At 41.2% G+C, this 19336-nt stretch overlaps 1 protein-coding gene across 1 annotated transcript in view; it reads right to left on the reverse strand.

Moving 5' to 3' along the window:
- Nucleotides 1-19336, reverse strand: part of RYR3 (ryanodine receptor 3) — a 518087-nt gene that overhangs the window by 307387 nt on the left and 191364 nt on the right. The window contains exon 3 of the mRNA XM_073877464.1: nt 19218-19325. Within this exon, the coding sequence (XP_073733565.1) occupies nt 19218-19325 (108 nt within the window). The remainder of the gene's footprint in view (nt 1-19217; nt 19326-19336) is intronic.

Raw genomic sequence — 19336 nt, forward strand, 5'->3', positions numbered from 1 at the left:
ATCTAATTTTTGTTCAGCTCATAACTTTCCCAGTCACACGGAAGTATTTCAGGACAAAAGAATGAAAGGCCACAGCCTGATTTGAGAAACTAAGTTCTGGGTCATCAGCATCATGTACAGCAAGAGGCTACACAGCAGGGAGGTATTCTGTTCCAGGGAAAAGCCCCTCCTACACCAATCTGGCCCAAATCTTATACAGAATTTAGTAAGTAAAATCTGAGAGATAGCTCAGATGAGCTGGGGATTGAAGAGAAGCTTTGGCGGTGACCCGGAATTCATTTTTTCCTGTGAGCACTTAAATCCATGAGAAAGAAGAGTCCTTCCACGGTGCAGACTTAAACCCCGAATGCACAGCTGAAGACAACTGAGGAATCTCCTTTCAAGTCTCTAAAAATAAGTTTTTGATCCACGAGAATCTATGTAGACAGGTGCAACCATTTCCCCTCCCCCTCTCCCAATCCATGGAGTTTGGGGGACAAATCAAATTACTCTGTGAGGTTCCCAATAGGGCCAGGATTTCACAGACATGGATTCTTTTCTTTTTCTTTTTTCTTTTTTAAAAAAGATTTTATTTAAGAGAGAGAGAGAGAGCACAGAGGGAAAGGGAGAGAGGGAGAAGCCAACTCCCTGCTGAGCAGAGAGCCAGATGCGGGGCTGACTGAGCCACACAGGCGCCCCTCACAAACACTGATTCTGAAACAGGAGGATAAGCATTCTCCATGGTGGGGAAAGAGCTGGCTGTTGGGATGCCTCCAAATTCAGCACAGGGTCATTCTAGAAACATCTGTGCTTTCCTTTGAACATCGATGTCCCAGGGAAACCAGACAGCCAGAATGGCAGCTCTAACACATATTTCTTTTTATGGTATCTTTTAAGAGAACAAACTGACAGGAGATATTTGTCAGTCAGGGTAGTAATGACATTTAGACTGATGGCAAGTGTACTTTAGAAAGAGGTGAAGCAATTATTTTTTTTCTCTGAATTAATGTCCCCGCCCCCTTTGTCCCACAGCTGACTAACAGACTTCTAAGAACCCGACATTGCCCACTTCATTCTTTACCTAAAAGAAGCCCAGCAGCCGGATTTGTTTTCCAGTCACTGCTCTGGTTTTGAGTCAAACCACCCATACTCATCATTCATCAGGCCTCTGATGAAACGGTGGACCAGTGGCCACATAGGGTCAAGACTAAGCACTCTGCCCAGTCATGGCCTTTCATCCAAGCTAACATATACTGAATATTTTCTACGAGTTTAACAGCGGAAAGGTCAGATTACCTTGATGTGAAAAAATCAAACACTGTCTCTAATTACTATTTCTCTAGGAAAAAAAATCCTTGTTCATTCTATGGATAATAAAATAGGAGTAAGTTTTTATCATAAAACCGCCATTGAGTCCTACCTGTGTGCAAACACTTTTACCCATGTGGGCTATGAGGCAGAAAATGAAATCAATTCTCTTTAGATTTTTTGATCCTCCTTCCTTTCTCCTGCACTCCTTAACTTACTTTTTTTTTCCCTCCACTCTCCCGGATGTTCTTTCATTCCTCATACCAGTCCCAATTATGATTTTGCTGGACAGAGATCAATTCATCTTATTCTCTCTACATCCATACAATAAGCCCAGGGCCATATATTATCTGACAGACAAACACAGAGCCTGGTCTTTCCTTGAAGTATATGAAGTGGCCTTGGGTGGAGAAGCTGATTCCTAAGAGTTCTGTGTACGTATGGGCCCATGTAAGGATAGGAATATAGGTGCCCCTAATACTTTCTATCTGTTCTGCTCTGAGAACAATAGCGCAATTCTGAACATCTCATGGACTGATTCTAGACAAGTAATCTTCAATCCCGGCTATCTATCAGAATCACTGGTAAAGCATTAAAAATGAAAACAAAGCAAGCGAAACAAATCTCCTCTGGCACAAAATGCTGGGCCATTCCCTAAGATTCTCATTGTAGGTCTGTGATAGGGCCTGGGCTCTCAGGTGGTTCTGACATCAGAAGCCTGATGCCAGTCTCGAGAATCACCCCTCAGGAACTCCTCAGCCACATTGGAGACCTCATCTAAGTAATCTGCATGATATTTACAGTCAGCAAGTACTTCTCTGTTCTCAGAACTGTCCTTCTGGACCAGTGACTGACTGTCCTTTTAGCGTTTCTCTAGACCCCCACTGAAGCAAAAACAAACATGGTTGCTTCCCTTTGTCCTTGGCAGCTTTTGTCAAACTAAAAATGGACTTTCTCCGCTCCTCTGTCTCTGAGCTCTGCTGGCATCTTTTTGACAGATGGACAGACAAAAATCCCTACCTTCACATATGTGTGGTGAGTCCCACCATGACCACCCCCAGACCGCCCTCTTCACCACGTCGAAGGGCAGCTAGCCTCTTCCTGAGCTGTCTCATCCATATTCCAGACCTCCTTGCCCACCAGCCTGGACTCCACTGGGCCCGGGAAAAGATAAGAGTTTACGGCAAAGAACAGCGTAGTTTAGGGGGAAGGTCTTTTACTTTTCTTCTCTTACTACTGGGTCATTCTTCTCCCTAGTCAGTCATTTCTGCTCTGTCTTCACTCTGGTTCTGTGCTTTCTAGGTCCCCTGCCCTGAAGGGTGCACTTCAGCATTCTGCATTCTTATTTACAACTTTTACAGTTTACAATTTTATGACTTAGAATTTTTACAATTTAAAATTTACAGTTTTTCTACTTTTCCGTGTCTGCAAGGTTCGTGTCTCTTAGAGGTATTCTGAATCCTCTAACACTTGAGCAGTGCTATTCACGTGGCTGCTTTCAAAGGCCCACCTTTCAGAGGTCTAGCTTAGGTCTCAGTGTTCCAGCCACCGCCTAGCTCTCTGTCAAAGAGAAAAATGACAGTGTTATGTTTGTTTTTTTAAAAAGAAGTCTTCTCTGCTGATCTTTGACTGGAAGCCAGGAAATGGATAGAGCAAAGCCCTCTCCCCATTGTGCAGAGAGTAAATTCATCACCCTGGCATTGGAAGGATAACCTACTAAGACTGACAGTAAAACCCAACTTCCCTTGAGCCGCAAGAGAAGCTTCGCTGGGCAAGGGAAAGAAGAGATATTAAAATTAGCAACAGTGATCTGTGAGAGGAGGAGGGGAGCCACTCAGAAACGTGGAGTATGGTTCACAATCCGAACCCAAAAATAAAACTCAACTCCAGTTGTGCTGACATTTGCCTCCTTCAATGGCTGGAGAAAAATCAATCAATCAATCATTTCTCAGTGGGGTTGGTAGTTACCATTAATGTAACGTGGTGACTTGGCACTGAAAATAACATTACAAACAATGAATTATCTGAAAAATAAAGAAAAGGATCTCATTTACAATAGCATCAAAAACAATAAAATACTTAAGAATAAATTTAACCAGGGTGCCTGGGTGGCTCAGTCGTTAAGCATCTGCCTTCGGCTCAGGTCATGATCCCAGGGTCCTGGGATCGAGTCCTGCATCGGGCTCCCTGCTCCGTGGGAAGCCTGCTTCTCCCTCTCCCACTCCCCCTGCTTGTGTTCCCTCTCTCACTGTCTCTCTCCCTGTCAAATAAATAAATAAAATCTTTAAAAAAAAAAAAAGAATAAATTTAACCAAGGAGAGGTGAAAGTTGTTTAGACTGGTAAGTGTAAGACACTGATACAAGAAACCAAAGAAGACACAAATAGATGCAAAGGTTTTCTGTGTTCCTGGATTGGAAGAATATTGTTAAGATGTTTATACTACCCAAAGTTATCTATAGATTCACTGCAATCTCTATCGAGATTCCAATGACATTTTTCACAGAACTAGAAAAAACACCTAAAATTTATATGGAACAACACAAGACCCCAAAAGCTAAAGTAATACCAGGAGAGAAGAACGAGGCAGCAGACACTGCAGTTCATGATTTCAAGCTTTATTACAAAGTAATCAAAACAGTATAGTACTGGCGTAAAAACAGATATACATAGACCAATGGAACAGAATTGAGAGCTCAGAAATAAACCCACACATACACAGACAACTAATACTTGTCAAGGGAGCCAAGAATACTTGGAGAAAACACAGTCTGTTCAATAAATGATGCTGGAAAAAGTGGATATTTAAATGTAAAGAACAGGGGCGCCTGGGTGGCTCAGTTGGTTAAGCGACTGTGTTTGGCTTAGGTCATGATCCCAGAGTCCTGGGATTGAGCCCCGCATCAGGCTCCCTACTCAGCAGGGAGCCTGCCTCTCCCTTTTCTGCTCCCCCTGCTTGGTGTGCACGCTGTCAAATAAATAAAACCTTTAAAAAAACATGTAAAGAACAAAACTAGACCCCGGTCTTATACCACTCACAAAAATTAACTTGAAATGGATTAAAGACTTAAATGTAAGACCTGAAACCACAAAACTCCTAGAAGAAAACATAGGGAAAACTCCTTGGATATAGGTCTTGTCAATGGATTTTTTTGATATGACACCTAAAGTACAAGCAACAAAATGAAAAAAAGAAACAAGTGGGACTATGTCAAACTAAAAATCTGCACAGCAAAAAAACAACAAAGTGAAAAGGCAACCTACAGAATGGAAGAAAATATTAACAAATCATGTATCTGATAAGGAGTTAATATCCAATGTATAAAGAACTCAGACAACTCAATAGCAAAAAAAAAAAAAAAAAAAAAACCCTTAAATAATCCAATTAAAAAATAAGCGAAGGACCCAAATAGACCTATCTTTCCAAAGACGACATGAAAATGGCCTACAGATACATGAAAAGGTGTATGACATCAGTAACTGCTAGGAAAATGCAAGTTAAAACCGCAATAAGAGGTCATCTCACACCTAAGTGGCTATCATCCCCCCTCGGCAAAAAAACCTCCAAGGGATAACAAAGCCGGCAAGGATATGGAGAAAAGGGAATCCTTGTGCACTGTTGGTAGGAATGTAAATTGATACAGCCACCGTGGAAAACAGTATGGAGGGTCCTCAAAAAATTCAAAATAGAACCACCATATGATCCAGCAATGCCACCTCTGGGTATAAATGAAATTACTACATTGAAGAGATATCTGCACCCCCATGCTCACCGCTGTGAACATTATTTACAATAGTCCAGACATGAAAACAACCTAAGTGTCCATCAACAGATGAATGGATTAAAAAGTTGTGGTGTGTGTATGCATGTTATACACACAATGTATTCAGTCACAAAAAGAAGGAAATCCTGCCATTTGTGACAACATAGATGGACCCTGAGGGTGTTATGCTAAGGGAAATAAGACAGAGAAAAACAAAACTGTATAATCTCACTTATAGATGGAATCTAAAAAGAGGCAAAGTCATAGAAAAGGAGATCAGATCTGTGGTTACCAGAAGTAGTAATTAGGTAAAGGTGGTTAAAAGGGACAAACTTCCAGTTATAAGATAAATCTGTACTGGGGATGTCATGTACAATATGATTGATGACTATAGGTAACACTGCTATATGGTATATTTGAAAGTTGCTAAGAGTACATCCTAAAAGTTCTCATCGCAAGGAAAAAAATTTTTTTGTGACTACATAAGATGGTGGTTATTTACTAAACTTGCTGTGGTAACAATGTTACAATATATGTATGTCAAGTCATTATGCTGCATACTTGAAACTTACACAAGTATTGTATGTCAATTTTATTTCAACAACACTTAAAAAAAAAAAGAACACTGTAGCTGATCTCTGTTTATTACTCTTGGAGAGACTGCTGCTGACTAATGATCCCCAGAAACCAGAAGATGGTAACAGGTTATCTAAGAGAGTCAGTCCAAAGTGAGAGGGAGAGCCCGAGGAACAGACAGGCTTTAGCAAGGCAGCTACAAAAATTCCTGGTAACCTATTACTGCCTACTAATCAATATTCATCTACAATTGTTTATACAGCTTGAAGAATCAAGAAAGATCTTTCTAAGGAAGGGCTTCCTTAACACGCTACAGAATGGTGCCATGAAACCAGAAGATGAAAATGTCATACAGTAGGTATGCCAAAGGTGCTTTTTAAATAAATGGAGAAAGCAGGGCACCGTACCATATAGCTACAGACCCAGGAAATCTGTTACCTTGCAGAGAAACAGAAACAGCTTAATAAGGGCTCACATAAAGGCAGGAAACACTGAATGAGACTGGAATTATATTGGAGGTAACATTGTGATCTTTATGTTCTTCATAAAAATAAAGTATCACTAAGGTGCTTGAAGTAATCTCTCCTTTGGTATCATGCTAATATTTCCCTCACTAGCCATGGTGGAGGCTATGGGATATGCATCCCTAACACCAGAGGTTCGTCTCTGACTTGTTCTCCATGGAATGGAACCAGAGTTGTTCAAGTTCATGTTTGCGACAGAAGAATTGAGATGGGTCTGGGCTGCCTTGTTGCCACACTGGAGCAAGGATGCTCTCAAAGACATCAGCAGTAACTTTCAGGAGGCTACCATGCACTCCCTCTGACCAAGCAGAAGGGATCTGGGCATCACAGAGAAAACGATGACTGTATTTTGGAATATGCAGGGTATTTGGAAAGAGACGTGAGTCTAAAATAATACTAAAGCAAGGAATGGGGTGACACAGTGTGGGAAAGGTCACTGTAATCTACAGTCCAGTTTCCAATAGTCTTAAAGTCTTCTCAGTTCAATTTATGATCGTCCTATATTGATGTTATTTTTCAATCACCAGATTATAAAACAAGGACGTAGATTAGAGAGGCTATTTAGCAGGTGGGAGAACTCTGGATAATGTGTTTGGCTCTCGCCACCAATTTGTTACCATGGTGACCCCCATTGTCCCTTATTGGTGAACTACCATGGGGCTTACTTTTTTTTTTTTAAATCCAGTCTGAAAATTGTAAGAACTCTATCTGGGACAGAATGCTGGCAAGATCTCAAGGGCTACAAACGACTTTCTGGAGCCAGGTGGCCCTAGCTTCAAGGAGGCTGGGGACATTGGGGCTAGGGTGTTGTCTCACCTGTCCCTGCTCAGGAACCCAAAGGGATGTGTGGGGAAAAGGTGGATTCAGCCCAAGATTCCTTTCCCAGATCAAGTGAGAGCGTTTAGAGTAGATCTTATAGATATAAAAGTCTTTTGGTTTGGAGGGCTAGACACATGCACATTTGTTAAAAACAGGATCATTTGGGGTTATATATACCTGCATTCTGTGCTAGAATCTGAAAACAAATGAAAGTAGCTCTTACGGGATGAGACATAGATAAATGTCGAATATGGAAATGTCTTGATTATTTTGGCACGCTTCTCAAGATACAGCAATTTCGACATCACTCTTCAGAAGAAGAGATTGGAGCTTCTTTTTTTTAAATTTATTATTAAAGATTTTTATTTATTTATTTGACAGAGAGAGACACAGCGAGAGAGGGAACACAAGCTGGGGGAGGGGCAGAGGGAGAAGCAGGCTTCCCGCCGAGCAGGGAAGTGGATGCGGGGCTCAATCCCAGCACCTGGGACCATGACCTGAGCTGAAGGCAGACACTTAATGACTGAGCCACCCAGGCGCCCCAAGAGATTGGAGTTTAACACGGTTTAATATAAGAAATTAAAATAAACTTTTTCTTCTGTTGGAATGATACTTTAGTAGATCACTACAGGGGAAAATAAATCAAAAAAAGGACAGATACAAATAGATTCCTCTTATACAAAGGATACATTTGGAAAGACAAGCGCATATGTGGGAAAATGCTGAGTGATGTCTGTTATTCACAAGAAAGAAAAACACCAAGGTCCATTAACAAAATTAAAATGAAAATACATATTTTAAAAAGTGCACACGTCAATGAGTGCTTAGGGACAGACAGACAAACGAGGGAAAGAGACCGGCAGACCTGAGGAATATTTTATAATTCCTGTGAGCACAAAACATTAGGTGAAAGGAGATCAGTTGAAACTGGACCTGTCAGGACCAGAATTCAGCAGAGTGAACTTACGGCTCCTGGTTGCCGTGGGAGCAGCTCAAGCTAATACAATGGAATAAAAAACTGCAAATGAAGTAAGTAATGTTAGAGGTGAAGCAACCACGGCCTAGGTAGCTCCACCTGGGGAGAGAGACAGCAAGGAGTTTATGAGGGATATGTGCTACAGGTAAGGACTGGGGTTATAAGACCAGGAACTGGAGTTCATATAAACAGGTCAAGCCGAGACCGCATTCTCGAGAGGAGTACTGCCATCCTACCGTCTCCCTCACTCACTTTGAGAGAAATCAGTGCAGCTCATAAATCAGGGATTTGCTGCCAGGAAGGAATAGGAAACAGGGAAACGGCAGTTGCTCATCCTCCTGGTGACCCAGATCCACTGCCTGAGGTCAGAGAATTGTAGTTCCTGCTATTTAGACTTGCCCCCAGGCCCTTTGTACCACCCTGGGGTGGGGGGCTGCCTGGATGGGGTGTGGGAGTCAAAAAAGGCAATCCCTGAGCAGAGCAAGAGATCCTGAAATGCATCTTGTTAAATATTCACCCTCCCTTTCCCCCATTACTGGAAATCTCTAGAAACAAGCTATTGGATCCATTTCAAGGCTGAAAGAATAGGAGTTGGAGATATTATACCACCATGTCAGGTCTTTATTTCCAAAATGTGTATGAATCCTAAAATTGGACAAGGGTTTGCAAAAATGTCCCTTTCCCAAGCTGGCACAGGAAAACCCCGAGAGGGAAGGACATAAAGTTGCCAGGGTCCTATCATGGGGAGACAGTTCTGTAGACTACTGGGGCAAAATGCTTGCTTCTCTTGCCCCTGAACCACAAACACTACATTCGGTTTGAGAAAGTCAGTGTCACGGTTCTCCGCCAGACTGACTCAAGGTGCCTCAGTTATTACAATTCAGTTACCGGTACCCACTGAGAAGACAGAACTTGAAGCTTTTTGTACCCCAGCAATATTTCTGGAAATCCCTAAGACCAAGTCATAAACTTAATGTGTATATATCTAAATAATTATTTATTTTCTAATTGTTGTTTTTTTAAGGTACTGCATTCAACTTACCTTTCTAATATCTCACCCAAGACAGGAAAAGAGGTGCTTCCAGGAATAGTCTTTGCCATGAGTTTCCATCACTGGTACCCCTCCCCCCGCCCCCGCCGGCGCCCGGCCCCCTGCCCAGACAGCAGGACTCAGGGGACTAGGGAAGAGAAAGCACCTTTTCAAGCCAATCCCCAAAGGCTGTTCTTCAGCTAAAACCGGTGTGGTGCTGGCCACACGGACATGGGAACAGCCCTTCATGCATTCTTTTAGAACGACGTCTCTATTCTCCTGCCCACCATCCTCCACCCACCTCATAAAGGCAGCCGAGCAACTGAGAAATGGCAGCAGGGAACCCAGCCTCCAACCGCAAGTCATTAATACACAGCAGCAGGCTATTCCTACTAACCTGCCAGGTCCACTTTTCTCTCGATAACGAAAAAGATGTACAATTGGGGCCTAGAAACTCCAAATGCATCCCACTTGCAACAGAGATAAGACCTGGAGTGCCCCACCAAGGAAGGGGTGAATAAGTCCACCAACAAGGACACTGACTCCCTCTCTGGGTTTCAGCAGAACAACTTTTGTGAAGCAACGGCTTTTAAGCCAAAACACGTCTGGTGGTCGGGGGAAACTGCTTAGAATGTGGAGTTTGTAAGAATAGGCCTTATGGGCTACAAAGTTCCAAAGCCGCTGCAGTTTCAACATCAGGAGCAAAGTGATCATCAACATAGTTGCCAATTTCACGTTTTGCCCAGTAAGGGCATTTTTTAAATAGAAAGAAGGAAGCTATCACCTACGCTATCACTATAATTTCCATAAATAAACCAACCAATAAATAAACTAACCTGATAACCATTAGACTATAAAAATTGTAAAAAAGACATAATCCTAGAAAATAAAAAAAGGTAGGGTAGTGCTTGGGTGGCTCAGTCGGCTGAGCCTCGGACTCTGGGTTTCGGCTCAGGTCGTCATCTCAGTGTCCTCTAATCTAGCCCTGCAATGGGCTCTGTGTTTGGCAGGGAGTCTGCTTGAGATTCTCCTCTCCCTCTCCCTTTGCCCCTTCCCCTGCACGTGTGTGCATGCTCTCTCTCTCTCTAATAAATCTTTTAAGAAAAAAAATTTAAAAAGTTAGACTTTTCCATTAATGAAATTAGCTTAATGATACAATTTTATATTGTAATTATTTTCCTGATGACTTGCAAATCCTTATTCCTAGGCAGACAGGGGTCCCAGGACAGCGTCTGAAGATGTCTAGGAGCCACTGATGTAGGTCAGAGGCCACATTTGCTGATGGATGGGCACAACAGGGGACAGAGAGTGGCAGTGCATAGGCCAGAACTCCCCCTACCCCCCCAAGCCAGGCACTATCCCTTCTCCCACGAGAGCAACTTCTAGGCACCTTCCCCTCTCCCCCTCAGCACCAGCCTAAGGATAGGCACAGGAAACACAAGTAAAAACAGAATCATTCCGCCATCCCAGACCTCTGAGGTCTTTTTGCCCCAAGGGCCCCCTGAATCTTCTTGCTCTTATTCTTGCTTCCTTTTTCCACTGATTCCACCTGGTCAAAATTCCAGGTTCTTCCATTCTAAAACCACATAATAGTAATCGTAGGGCTGGGATACTAGTCGCAGGGTTTTTACTCCCCTGAGGATTGACATGCCAGTTGAGATCAGGATTTCTTTTGCACCAAGTCAATTTTTGTTCACCAGAATATCCACATAGGTGCCTTCATTAAACTTTCATGAAATGGAAATAAGTTGGAGTTTTTTTCTAGTTCATTCAATTCTCCCCACAAATATATAATTTAAACGCTGGCAGCTGTTAAAAAGTAAATTACACGATCAAAGGAAACGTCTAATAAATAAACTGAAAGGTTTCTATTCTCCCAGGATTTCTTGAATTCCAAATGTGCTTCATTTTTAAAAGGTAAGCAAGGGTTTTAACACAAAAGATCTCACCTAAATTCAAATAGGTTAGAATTTAGAATTAAAACACATTCCTAAAAATGCCACTGAAATCCATCTTTACAACCCATCTCTGTGCCTGTGCCCCCCAACAAAACAGTTGTTTTTTTTTTTAATTCAGCGAAGTCTCTCATCAGTATACCCCCCTAAGAATGCAACTATTTACCTAACACAGCTTGGGCTCAAGAAAGCTTAGATGCCCCAATCCCTCCTCATTCCTCTAAGAAACTTTAATAAAAATGTTTACATTTTTTGCAGTTAAAATGTCAAAACAAAACACAGCACAAGGAACTGCCTTTAGTCCAGCCATAGGGAAGAAGCCCAAGCTTTCTAGGATGACTGAGGTCATTAGGACAAGACTAGACTAACAGAGCATTGAAGGTCAACAGCAAGAAAGGAAAGAACTCCAGGGTTTGTGTAACATTAGCAAGGCTAAATGTTATCACATTTGCAAAACAACACCAGAATCACAAAGCCATATCGATTTTAAATATGAGGCACCCTACTCAGAATGAAACCATTTCCCCAAAGAAAAGGCAATTCCACTAAAGCTGAAACACTGTATGGGGGGGAGGGAGGGCTGGATCATCAGGGGCTTTAAAAATTCATTCAATGGGTTCTTTCACTTGAAAATGCTTCTACTTGGGATATGAAGAAATGTAAAAAGCTAGTTAACCTTCATGGTTTTTCTTAATGGTTGCAAGTAACATTTTGTTCTTCTGCTGGTTCATTTTGGGGATGTCAGATGAGAAAGGGAGACTAACTAGCTTTTTCCATTTTGATGATGAATTCCAGCCCTACGGAACAGCAGGGCTGGAACCCCATGATGGCACCAGGAGAGGGCGGAAGCGCTGAGAAACTGGTGTGAAGGCAAGGCTGCACACTTCCGTCGTTTTAACAAGTTCAAACCCATGGCCACAGGCCTTCCAGACCACATGCAGAATAAAAAAAAAACTCCAAAAAACAACTTTCAGTGTCTTAACGGGAAAAAATGACTCCACAGGAGAGCCATTCTCCTAATTGGAGAGCAGTAGTTTCAACAAGCTGCCTGGCAACGAATTTTTAAGTGTGCAGCCACGTCTAATTCCATGAGATTGAAGTGTGTGGTGCATGGATTTTTTTTTTTTCATTGCAGAGGCACGAAGAATGCAAATTGCCTTGAACACTCACACATGAGAAGCCCAGTTCATTACAGATAAGCTGGTCAGTTGTCCATGCAAAGTACATGTATATTAAAGGAGTGAATAACATACCCATTCCGATAGGTCACTGAGCTAGCAAAAATCAAAAACAAAACAGTAAATGGATATTTTAGTGGACGCAGGTCTTGCTGAAAGCTTTCAAGTAATTTGAGGAATCTACTGGTGCTTACTGTAGGGGGGAAAAAAAACCCCAATGAGAATGAAGGGGGTGGATTTCCCACCTGGTGAGTAGGTGGTTATTTTAGCTAGAAGTTAGCAGTGGCATTAGATGTAAAAGTTTGCTTTTACTTCCCCCCAACCCCCGTACAGTGCTGATGTCATCAAGAAACAAGCAAGCAGCATGCTATTGCCTAAATTTGTGTGCAGTACTTTTTCATAATTATATTTACATAAGAAAATCCACCCGAAGAAAATGGTCAGTATCCACATCAGGCAAACTTGGAATTTCTTTTTTCTCAGAAATACTGCAAACAATCATTTCGATTTTTTTTTTTTAAACCAAAGAGGTACTTTCTTACCATGAACTAAGGTCTTCCAGATGGCATATCTTAATTGGCTAGGTTATCAAAAGGCCAGCTCAAAAATGAATTAGGAGTTATTTGCATGTATTTTCATAAATGTCAGCTTATCAGAGAAACATTAAAATCCATTATTATCAGCATAAAATCCTAAAATCATAGCATAACATGCGAGAGAACTGTAAGAAGGGGAAAAGAAGGGAGGACGAAAGGGGATATATGTTTAATGACAATTTGGTCTGTGCAAAAACATACTAAAAACCTTAGTTTGGAGGCTTCTCATGATTATTTAATTTCTGAAAATGATTCCTGGCTTTTTGAAGAAGTTCTGTCAAAGCTACAGAATATATCCAATACATCCCATATTCTTGTACAAGAAAATTTATAGAGGATTCAGGTCTCAAAAAAAAATTAAAATTATATAGTCATCACTCCATCTTAGACAGAGTTTGGGAAATTCTTTGTCCACGTCAAGGGAGAAAGAGAATAAACACATTGATTCAACTCTACCTAAAATTATGGGAGCCAGGGTCTCAAGAATAGTGGCTAACACAGATAGGCTACCATTTCCACAGCTAATCAGTGATGGGCTACACACCAGAAGAAGGTAGCAATGCTTTTCCTTTTTAACTTGGTGCATGGAACCTTCACACAGGAAAAAGTTCTTTTGCATCTAAGTGGGGTCAGTATTTAGAGATGGTGAAACCAAAGCCCAGAGAAGGTAGGAGATTTGGCACCATCAGACCTCCAATGGGCAGTGCCAGGACTATACCTAAACCATCTGCCTCCCAGGCTCATCCCTCAAACAGGTTGCCTCTGATGAGCCAATCTGAGTGAACTCAGGACAGAGTTTAAAGGGTAGTTTTTGACATATAACCTCCTCCAAGCTTTTACATGTAAGAATTATTTCACCCAATAGATTTAATTATTTTTTAAATACAAAAATATTATTTTTGTAGCAGGTATGGACAACTGGCTATAAGTTAAAATAGAAAGGGAAGCATCCAAAATCGGAATGCTATTTTTCTCCACTTCAAAAGAAAAAGCAGGGCCAAGTCAAGTAAAAATTTAATGCCGTGGCACCCTGCTCTAATTAGGAGCTAGGCAGGGGGTAATATCCCCAGGATGAACCACCTGACAGGCATTTGTACCGTGTTGGGGGTGGGCTCCCAAGTGCCAGTGCTGAGGAGATGCCTGGGGAGCCCGAGGCAGTGGCTTTTACCAACGAGGGCAAAGAAAGTTCGGACTTGAACACCTAATGGGGCTATTTCGGCGTATCCTGGCTACCCTGGCTTTAGGGCATATATGGGCAGGTCCTAGGACTTATATCATAATACATGCAGAAGTGACTTTGCAGTTTTTCTCTAAAGGAAATCTTATGTACTATTCTAAAGGTGTAGCTAATGCCTACTGTTAGATTTGATTCATTAAATGATTTCTCTTTTAAAAAAGTGTAGTCTTTCAAAAAATGTCAATGGGGATGAGGTTTATCTAGAACTGTGTATGCAGTTCCTCCATCAGTCTTGTTCCCTTTCCATACACATACCAAAATAAATTCTCATTCTGGCTATTTGCTGACAACTAAGAAAGGAAGGCAAAAACCTCAGATTGAGGGGCTAAATCTGGACAATGGGGTATCCCGTCTCTCCTACAATCTAGAAATGGTGGGAATTCGGGGCTAAGGAATAAAGAAGTAAGGATCCTATTAGCTTTCTTCATTCTGGATGAGTTCATACAAGATCTCTACCTCTGGGCACAGCTAGAGTTCAGACTTTAGTCCAGGGGCTTCTAACTCTCAGCAGCACCTGTTTTGATTTGTTCACTACCGACTAGTCTCAGGGTAGATGTATCTTTCGCAGATTCTTTTTAAATAATGTTGCCACATTTCTGTAACTTTATAAAATGGATCAACGTCCTGAACTTGACTACAAGGTAAATACCTCATGACATGTACTTTAATGACCTTTACATGAATACAGCATAACGTGAGATTAAGTCTTACTGCCCATTCTAAGGTCACCTGGTGCCAGGAGACAATCTCTAGATTCTCAGAAGGCGCAGGCTCATCCTCCTCAGACATGGCAACTGCGCTGTAGGCCACACGTGTGCATTTCTCTCGCAGCTGTGTTGCGTGTAGTACCCGCCCCCCCCAAAGCCAGGGGCGAATAAAAGGAGCCTGATGCTCCTTTGAGGGTTAGTAGTTGGGACTATCACATAAGTAATATGGGAAATTAAAGAGCTACCTCTCAGGGAGGTTAACTGTGAGAAAAGTTCCTATGGAAGTAATAACTTTCCAGGTCACATTTCCCAATCAAGGTTAAAAGGCTGATTGTGCATTAGCATTCTAGACATTCTAGCAATGAGAGGGAAGCATGATCTTAGGTGTTCATGTTACATGTTCTTCCATCTTATGTAAAGTATAATATTAACAGGGCAATCATAGCATTAATGCATTTTATATGGGTATTTTTTTTTAAGTGGTAGAAGTCTAACAATGATTAAGTCAAGTTTTAGAGAAAACCAGAGCCCTTATCAGAAGGAGTACAGCTGGTAATTGTGTTAATCAAGGCCTTTCATTTTTAGAAGCATTATGCCCATTCACGTCAAAACCCATTTGGAGTTCTGTGCACCTGGTCATATAGCATGGACTTCTCCTTCCTGTGAGGCATTTGAATATGAAAGGAGGGAGTGGAGCTGAGATGAAGAGGAACCAGTATATATTTTCGGCACATGTAGAGACTTCTATCATTTAATTTCTACCCAACACCATGAGGTAGGTTGCATATTGAAGATTTGGAAAATAAGGTACAGAAAGGAAAAATAATTTGCCCCAGAAGTCCCCTGATGCATATAGCTCAGACTGAAAGCCCATCTGCCTGGCTCTAAAGATGGAGCTTTTCTCACAACCAATGCTGCTTGCTCTCTCTTCAAAGTCATTTCTAAGGGATGGTGGGATTGAAGGCTCTGAGGGGACACGCTGACATCTCTTTTAAAGTGCCACGTCCTGCCAAAAGCGGCTGGGTATTTCACATACTGTAGGTCCAGTCAATCAAAAATGTGAAAATATTTTAGTATTTGTATGCAGGGGTTTTACTTCAAACTTCAGCCATTTAATTGGCCACAGTGCCAAACATCTATCTCTTGGTAATTTTCTCCAGAATAAAACCATATAGGATTTAATCAGTGTCAAATTGACCCAAAGATGAATTCAGCTAGGGTGGACTCTGGAGGGCCACCACACGTTCTTGGCCTCGTTTTTTCTCCTTTTCAATGTAAAGCTTGGTCCCACAAGCTAGTTGCTATAGCTAAGGACAGTTCAAGAACAAATCTGTTGTTAAACAAAGCTGGACACCTTTGTTTCTGTTAGCAAGGGGAATTGCTGCAGAACTGTAAATCCTTGCAAAAAGACTTCTGTACACGGATCATGTGAATAAACCAACAACTGAAGTCATTTTTTAAACATGCTCGGTTGCTGCAAAGCAGTGAACAGACACGCCACATGAGGACCAATTTATGGCTAGAATGAAAAATTACACTCTTCAAGACATCCCATTTGGTGGCAGTCATGATCATTAGTGAAAGTAATATCTATTTAAAAGCAGTAAATGCCTATTTCCAAACAGAATGGATTGGCATACAAAGGAAGCGTCATCCCACTCAAACATCCCCAGGCTTCCCAGAGTATCATTATGGTCTGTCATGTTAACTCACTTCCTTTTTTCACCCCTCTTTTTCTTCTCTGCTGAATATTATCGTCTAAAATCAAATTAAATACTAATGGTAAATGTGCACAGAAATCACTTCAGGAAAGCAAAACAGACTCAAGAGGTTATATAAAAATATTATTTCTCATAGTAAAGATTGAGAGCCCAGATGGAACTGTGAGAGTATTCCAAGAGGGTTACAGTGTAGCTGAAGCTGCTAGCCAGGTGACTAGTTAATAGAACCACCAACAAATAACATCTTAATAATTTCAAAAGACTCCGGCTCTCCTTCCAAGTCCCTTCCTCCTAGCTCTAAGATCCCTAGTCGATGACGATGATGATGATGATACATGTCAAGATTGGAACTATTATTTTTGGTAAAATAGCACAAAAAGGCAACATGACACATGGGAAATTTGAGTCTGACCCAACATGATGATTACTGTTATCCAATGAATATTTAATAAGAATGTCACAGATCATTTATTTTGGACTCAAGTTTTCAAAGAGAATGAATCCCCCAATAAGATTTAATGTACTGGTTTTTAAATATGGCAAATTAAAGATGGGCCCTAAAATATATAATTATATTGAATAAACTTCTACAACATGGCTGGTATTTAAAGTAGGTCTTATTTTTATGTTCCAAACTATGTACTCACTCTTACAAGTTGGTCTTCACATTCTCTTTGGAAAATGAATTGCTATATATTCTTATTTAAGACAAACCAAGTTAAGCCTATTATTTAAAGTGCATGGCAATTAAGAAGAGCAAGGATTACAACCAGAACTTCTGAATTTACTTTGTCACGTACAGAACTTCCTGAACCACTCAAGCTAAATGAAAACGAAGTCCTTTCAAATACACTTTTTGAGCAAAACAGGGTAAGAGAATGCCCAAGAGATAGTTCTCCAGTTAACATAGCTTCTCTCTACCTTCCCAATTTCTATCCTTGAGCCATAAGCAGGCAGAGTCTAGCTGCTCTTGCTTGAAACTGAAAGTGCTAATATTCCAAATCAACCAGCTCCCCCTCACCAAAGAGGTCTATAAATGATGAGTTGTTAGTTTTGGAAAAAGAATGAAGAATTAAAAATAGATTTGTTTGAGCTGAAGGGTATATGCCTATGGAGGAAAGCATTGGTACTGAGGTTAATGTGAGGGGGAAGCAGACACAGACTTCAGTGAACAAAAACTCACCTGTGTTAATGCTCTATAGTACAGAACAAAGCTATTCTCAGGCGGCTGACAAAAGCATATTATTTTAAACCAAAAGAGCGAAGAATTACAAACACTGTTTGTTGTTAAGGGCCCTAGAAAACTAATTAAACATTCTAATGTTATAGGTGAGAACACTATGGACCCAAGAGATAATAAATCTTGAGTAAGATCACACTATGAGCTGGAAGATGACCTACATGTAAATACTGGTTCCCTTAAGTCCATGGTCATCATCTCTTCTACCATAAATGAGACATTTCTTTATTATGTATGAGTTCATCTGAGTCAAGTGAGAATAAATTGTGCTAGGTATTACAAATTGTTCCTACCTACATGCAGTTTACTCCCCAGTATAGGATGCAAAAAATTAGACTTGCAATTATAGTACAGAATGAGGAGACCTATTTATTGACGTTTGCTCAAGCAAGGACACCTATCCCAGACTTGCAGAGTCAACAAAGGCTTCTCAGTAGATCTGGTATTTAAACTGGTTCCATGAAGGAGAAGTAGAGATTACACAGAGGAAGACAGGAGGAGGAAGCTGTTCTAAATGGAGGGAATAGCTGACTCACATGAACAGAGGCAAAACAGCACTGTCATGTTTGAGGAAGTGAAAGGAATTCAGTATGGCTGAACACTGAGTGTCCTGGGGGGGAAGTGGTGAGAGATAGGGCAGGAAAGCTGAGCAGGGCTCACAAATCCCGAAGGGTTTTATGTCTAGTTAAGGAATTTGGAATTTTTCTCAAGGTAATGGGAAGACAAAGGGTTTTAGAACAGGGAAGTATGATGATTAGATCTGCATTTTGGAAAGAACATTATAATAGCTGGAAAAAAAAATGGCGGCAGAGGTGGATAAGTATAGAAGGAAACAAAGCAGTTAGTAAGCTACTGCTGTAACCCAGAAGACAGAGGATAGTCATCTAGTATGGTATCTAAGGGGGATCAAGAGAGATGTTTGGATTTGAGATATTCAGGCCATAGAATTAAAATACCTGATGATAAATGGATATAAATAGATGCGGTCATTTGGGAAAGAAAGAGTCAAAATTATTCTAAAGTCCCTGGTTAAAGACTTTCTGACATGGGAGCTATGGAGCATAACCCCTCAGTTTAATACTTAGGACCATTCTACTAACAACAGAAACTCAAGACCACTCTACATTTTCTCATCATGAGTGAAATTGTGGAGTCCTGGGAGTCAAAGACTGAATTCTACTGGAAATCCTCACCAAACTGCTATAACATAGTTGTACTTCACTGGGGGCAGTCATAAATCTCTGATGAGAGTTTTCCAAGAGAAAAGAACGGCCTAACAGGCAGCCTCCATCTCAATGCCCTCCTCACATTTCCTGGTGGATTATGGGTTAGGAAAGGGGAGTAGGTTCAAGGTCCTATGTCCTGCTTGTGCAGCATCAACAGTGATCTCTTCCATTTTCTGGTGGAATTTGGTTAACCCAAAGGAAGCAGGTTTAGGGTTGCTCAGTAACAAGAATTAAACAGAGAGAGAAAGATTTAATATCTCTATATGGATCAGCTCAAGGATCCTAAGGTTTCCTGTTTTGAACCTGGAGGAATGAAATGAAGTATGCACTTTTGGGCTGTGGTGTGTCCCAATCCCTACCTAGGACATAAATCAGGTACTCACCCCTTCGCTGCCATTTTCACCTGTGTTGGCAAGCATTTCCTGTAGGGCTCTCACAGAGAGGGACTGTTCCAGCACAAAATTGCAGACGCAGAGATCTGGAGGAACATACTGTGGAAATA

This window comes from Callorhinus ursinus, unplaced genomic scaffold (genome assembly GCF_003265705.2).
Source record: "Callorhinus ursinus isolate GAN/ISIS: 27379988/994484 unplaced genomic scaffold, GSC_fseal_2.0 scaffold25, whole genome shotgun sequence".
NCBI lineage: Eukaryota > Metazoa > Chordata > Mammalia > Carnivora > Otariidae > Callorhinus > Callorhinus ursinus.